The sequence below is a fragment of the Centrocercus urophasianus genome, unplaced genomic scaffold (genome assembly GCF_019232065.1).
Source record: "Centrocercus urophasianus isolate 14NV4802_14NV808 unplaced genomic scaffold, USGS_Curo_1.0 seq_12, whole genome shotgun sequence".
Taxonomy (NCBI): Eukaryota; Metazoa; Chordata; class Aves; order Galliformes; family Phasianidae; genus Centrocercus; species Centrocercus urophasianus.
In genome coordinates this window covers 48,497,100-48,503,099 of record NW_024884364.1, presented here as the reverse complement: position 1 = coordinate 48,503,099, position 6,000 = coordinate 48,497,100, and the positions used below count along the sequence as shown (strand labels likewise).

Below are 6,000 nucleotides of genomic sequence, written 5' to 3'. Positions count from 1 at the left end.
TGCCAAAATTTTATATAAAATTTGAAATCTATTTGGGGGGAAAAGCAAAATTAATAAAAAAAAAAAAATTTAAAATTTAACCGGAAAAAAAATAAAAAAAAAAAAAAAAAAAAAAAAAAAAAGTAGCAAGTAACTTTCACCAGATTTTTGAGTATTATTTACTTGAGTATCCTTCATACACTGACTGCATTCACAAGTTACACAGTGATAGAGAAATTTCTTGCAGAAAAACATTGCTCATTCAGATATGGTAAGATCTCCACAGATCTACTCTGCTACAACTCTGTGCACGCAGACAGCCTTGTTTCTCTTAGAAGTCATTTAATCATTCCGCTTTAGATAAGCCAGAAATGAGCCCTCTGCATCTCAAAAGATTCCATGTTTGGCCACGAGGAGACTCCATGCTCCTGCATTCTTCTGAAATAGCAAGAGTACATTTCCTGCAATCTGGGCAAAGAGAATGGGCCCACGTAGAGTTTTCAAGTGCTTTTCTAACAGTGCTTTTTGTTTTTCCTTGCAAATTTTGACTATTAACAGAAGATTCTTAAAGACCTTGCAAAATGAAAACCCACGCCCTGTCTCCTCTGTTTTCAATTGAAATGGAATGAATTGTTCTAATTCTGGCACTGAAATTAAAACATCCTAAATTACAGCAATTTGTTTCTCTTTGTGAGTCATTATATACTCTGAGACTGCACATGACTCAGGCCATCAATAAGAATTCAATCCTGCAGGAGTCAACAGACCAAAGCTCTCAGCTAACTCTGCAGAGCAAACTGCATGCTCCCCAGCTCCAAACACAGCATGGTTCTCCGGTTATGTGATGGGGAAAAGGCACAGTTGCTACAAGAAAACATTTTCCACTACTAAGCCCTCCATGCTGATAGCTTGAATAGCTTCTGGTTGCCCAGGACATCTGCCAGACTGCAATCTGCTGCAGCGAGAAGGCAGCCCTAAGGGATAGTGTAATTCTTGGCACATCTGCCTCCTGGGAAATAGCACTGGGTCCCTGCTCCCCTTCCTCTGACTTGGGGCTGTGATTTCAGCCACTCCAGGCTGAGCTCCAGCTGTTCGTTTATTTCACTCTGCTGCTGTGACTTTTAACCATTTCTTACACTTTTACACTTATCCACATCCTGGTGGGGAGCAGAGAAAGGAATGACGATGACAGAAATACATCCCTGTTGTGGCTACCTGGGGCACCCTGGGGCCGCTTGGGGTAAAATGTAAAGGTTTAAATGGGAGAGCAATGAAGAAAATCCTATCACTACTGCAGAGAGTTTTTTTTAAATGAGAAATACATTAGTATATTGAGAAGAAAATTACCTGTAAGATAATCAAGGCATTCCAACAATTTCTTCTCCCTGGTAAAATCAAGTGCGAAAGTATCAAAAGTATCATTGAGATTAATTTCAGGAATTAGAACCTGGGAAGATGCAGTTGCCATGGAAACCCTGTAATGAAAAGAAAAGACCTTTTAGCACATCCAAAGACACAATAGCTTCTATAACAAAGTAGATCTAATCATCACGATCACTATGAATTCTCCAAAAGCTTGACAAATATTTTACAAGTATTTTATTTATACCGGCTGTCAGGAGTTTCTCCTGCCACTTTTACTTTTGGAAGAAAAGTCTCCAGGAAACATCTCTTGGTACTTAGCTTTTGTCTAATGTGCAGCATTAGATAAGTTTTTAATAAAATACAGACTGAGCAACAACATACTTATAACTGTTCCTGTCAGTCACCTCTGAATCAAAGTAGCACTAGCACAATTTTTATCTACGTTCTAAGCAATTCTGACATATGCTGCATCTCTTCCAACCCCCTTTTTTCCTAGGCAGTTTCTTACTACAGGCATTCCTTCACAGTGCTGTCTCAAGGGCTTGCTGCAGATCACCACACCTCCTCAGCTGTTTAGCAGCAGACTGCTGTTAAATTCAAAAAGCACAGGGGAAGATAAAACCAATAGATGTTAGCACAGTTTATTTTGAAAAGCTTTTCTCTGCAAAGCATGTGTGCATACTTCCTTCAAACTAAAGGGTTTCCTTGCCTACCTCATTTCAGGAGCTACATCCACTTTTTGTTTGTCCACCAGCAAGAACGTTAAAAAATGAACTTTCAGAAGAAAGCTGCCAACAGGATCTATTTTTTGGATCCTCCAACTTGCCATCTTAAAACATTTGTTACTGCATAGCTGGATACTGGAAACGCATACAGAAAACTCAGGAGATAATTCTGCAAGGTTATTAAACTTTGTGTTACACAACAGAAAATTGTTATGGTTTGGAAGTGAACACAAAACCATGAGCACAATATATGTCCCACATCTGTCAGTCACAAGGTGTCAGGTCAAAACGTTTTGATCTCTTCAATTAACACTGTTGCAAATTGGAGCATTTCACTGTAGATGAGACTGAAGTAGTTCACCTGCAGTTGCAGTTATGCTGTTGTGCTTTTAGATCTAGCAGAGAAACAAGACACATGCTTCTTGTAGGGCCATACATTTCTTGTAGGGCAGACTCAGCCTGACTCACACCTCCAAAAAATCAGCAATAACCTTACTAAGAAACCAGAAAGGAGGTATGTAATGTGAGAAGTTTCTCTGAAGAAGACCTTATCATCAAGCTCTTTTGGGACAATAAAGAGAATGCACAGTGATTAAGCGTGTTAAAGTCAATTTTTGATGGTTCACCATTTCAAAGATCATTTTAGATTCAGAGAAATGAATTTTTTCTTGTACTTTCTGCTTGTTTCATCTGACACTGTACTTGGTTGGAGAGGGGTTTTCTAGGATAAATCCAGTTCACCCATTATAAATAACCCAGTACATAAGTCACTGTAGTGTGTATGATGCCTTTGCTATACATAGTTACCTACTGTGCTTACAAAAGAGAATATTATACTACAATTACTTTGAAATATATGAAGAAATGTAATGAGCATGGTTTCAGAAGACTGCTTCAGCTCTAGGAGTTCAGGACTCCAGTGAGAGTAGTCTGAGTGCAAATAAAACGTTGCTCACCACATATGAACTAGGAAACTTACTTGGGAAAAATAATTTTTTTTTTTTTTTTAAACTCTTTTTCTATTTGTAATTTGTCTGCAAGCACCTACTGGTTTTCCCCGCGTTCTTATTCATTGCTTTAATGATTTTTTGTTTTGCAAGACGTTAACAGCCATCTCATTACAGATAAACAATCTGTGATAGCCAAGAACTAGATTTGATTGGACACATATGTCAGCTGATCTCATTTCTGTTCTCTAAGCATCACTCCTGTGACTCCTGTATAATCAGTAGATATTAAAATGTTATAATCACAAGAGAGTTAGGCAAAATAAACTAGGACAACAAGGAGAATAAATGGAAGGCTTACCTACAGAAAGCACCAGAAGAAGGGATCTCCAAAAGAGACCCTTCCCCGCTGGTAGCCAGCTCTTAAATAGGTCTAGGAGGGGTGCAGCCAGGCTCCACCCCTTCCAGCAGCACAGGTGAATTGCCTTCACCTGTGCTCCTCTGGCTTACTCATGGCTCACCTCAGGTGATCAATCAGAGGTTCAGGCCGTGACTCAGCAGTTCCCATACAGACTCTATTTATGATGCAAGTGTTCATTTCAACAAGTTCAAAATGGAGCTTTTCTGAATGTCCTCTGGTAGTCTGTTAGAAAGTTTTGTATCTCCCTACTGCTTATTCCACTGAATACTGAATAAAGGCCCTACTCTCTCCTTTGGCATTTTCCTCATAGCACTCGTGTATATTCTACAGTAGTTTTTTTTTCAGCTTCACCCGGGAAAAATCAGTAGCACAATATATCATAGTGATAGAACACAAAATAGGATCCAAGTCTGATAGATCAAATTGAATCCACTGTCTTGCCTTGCCCTTCTCAGCAAAGTTTCTATTCTATGAACTTGTTATGGGAAACCCAGTGTTTCTGGTTTGTATATAAATCGATTAAAACAGCTTTGGTGAAAATAGATATTCTAGGAATCTGCATACAGTGCTCTAGAGTAAGTGACTGGCTTAAAAGCAAGGAATGTCATGATGTGAACCAGGTCAAAATTGGCTGGACATTGTGAAGGTACAATGTGAACTCAAGATATTTTTTTAAAAAAAAAGCAAAATTAAAAAGCTGAATGAATTAAGATGCTTCATATTGTTGTCTTAATCATTGTCACAGGTACATGCTCCTTCTTTTTGTTTCTCTTGCTAATGGCTAAACAGCAGATAATTCCAAGTGAATTTCATCAGAAATCACTGTTGACATTCAGTGGGAATGTTTTAGCCTTCACAGCATTTGCCCTGAAACTAGACTGAATTTTTTGACAGGACAGGTTCCTGAAAACACTAATTCCCTTGTCTTCGATATATCTGAAAAAGAGCAAGGATGCTAGAAGTAGCAGAAATTCTCTGCACCTAGGAAACCAGAACAGTAGCCTCCATAACTTCCAGACATTCAAGCTGTTGAACCCTTAAATATTTGAGTGGGCTACCTGAGATGTACATCACATGTTCTCAAAGCTACACAGTTTCATAGAATCAGAAAATAATGTCCTGCATTGGAAAGGACCCATAAGGGTCATCAGGCCCAATTCCTAGCTTTGTTACTTTGCTCCTTGCTGTTTTGTAAGACCATGTCAAATTTCTCCTAAGGGAACACACTTGCTCCCATATTTCTTTCTGAATCTATGAACTTTTCTAACTGTTCTAATACTTATTTCACTCCCTTTCTTGACTACTTCTCTTTTCAAAGGGATGTTTTGATTTAGCATTACAGCAAGGTCTTTCTTCATCTGGTACAACACAAAGTGGCGTTACTGGGGAATGCAGCAACTCATCCTTCCTTCTTTGACCACATTATCACAGTGGTGGGACAAAGCAACACAGCCACCTAACTGCCTGAAATTGAGGTTCTCCTGTTTATTGAGAGGAACATATTTACCTTTCGGTGATGTTTTTAGCAGTTTGTAGGAAGCGAGCGTGATCGTTCTCCTTCAGCGACTGCTCAGCCTGAGAGATGAGGGACGTCGAGCGCTCAATGCACTGTTTGCAGTTTGCAATCTGCTGAGCCAGTTTTCTCAACCTCACCACCTTGTGCGGAAACATAAGAAAGCAGTCACTTCTCTAAGGTCACAAATCACTACTACATTTGCACTTCTGAGGCAGAAGTGACATGGAAAGGGGGACCCAAGACAAATGGCCTCCCTGACAAGAGCTTCTTTCACACACAGTTTGATGGTGACTGCTTTCCACTAGCCACAGAACATTTTAAATCAGGGGACAGGCACAGCCTTCATGCCTCAAAATTTTCCACGTGGAAAACAACAGAGGAGAGCCAAAACAAGCACAGCTGGCTTTCCTTCCAACAGAAGAAACGTCATTTCCTGGTACTTTCTGCTTATATGATAACTAAAGGGTATTTAGATAACCATTTTCCTGAAATGAAGAGATCAGTCTCAACGGCAGCTTACAGATGGCATACTTTTTTCCGTGTTACTGAGGTAAATTTCATAAAAAAATCATCCGAAAATAAAATTTGAGAAAAAAGGATCGTTAATTTCTACCAACAATACGTCTGCCATTTTCATTACAAGCTCTTAGTCAAACAAGGTGGTTTTTGGGGGGTATTTTTAACAGGACAAAAGCACAGTAGTACTGAAGAGATTATTATTATTACTGAAAACATATGTGCTGGAGATAAACACAGTAGATGTGACTGTAATCACTAGCTGAAAGGTTAGGGAGGGGCACAGTCAATTCCCCATTTAAAGACAATGTTGGCTAACAAAATTAATAGTTCCTGAAAGGTCTGGGAGTCCTTCCCGTTGCTATCACACCAGGATTGCTGCTACTTCATAGTTTGAACGGGAGTAAGGAAAAGGAAGGAAATGAAATAATCTGAAGTTTAGAAAGGCATTAGGACTCAGTTACCAGAAAAAAATGAGGAAACTAATAAGTATGTGCATTAGCAAAAAAAGTGCAAACTTATAATCATGAC

General features: G+C 39.1%; 1 protein-coding gene across 4 annotated transcripts in view; it reads right to left on the bottom strand.

Annotated features, from left to right (window-relative positions):
- Positions 1-6,000, bottom strand: part of MID1 (midline 1) — a 237,697-nt gene that overhangs the window by 22,177 nt on the left and 209,520 nt on the right. For all 4 annotated transcript variants that reach the window (XM_042810881.1, XM_042810879.1, XM_042810882.1 and 1 more), the window contains exons 5-6: positions 4,945-5,093; positions 1,327-1,454 (exon numbers count right to left, since the gene is read on the bottom strand). In XM_042810881.1, coding sequence (XP_042666815.1) covers positions 1,327-1,454; positions 4,945-5,093 — 277 coding nt within the window. The remainder of the gene's footprint in view (positions 1-1,326; positions 1,455-4,944; positions 5,094-6,000) is intronic.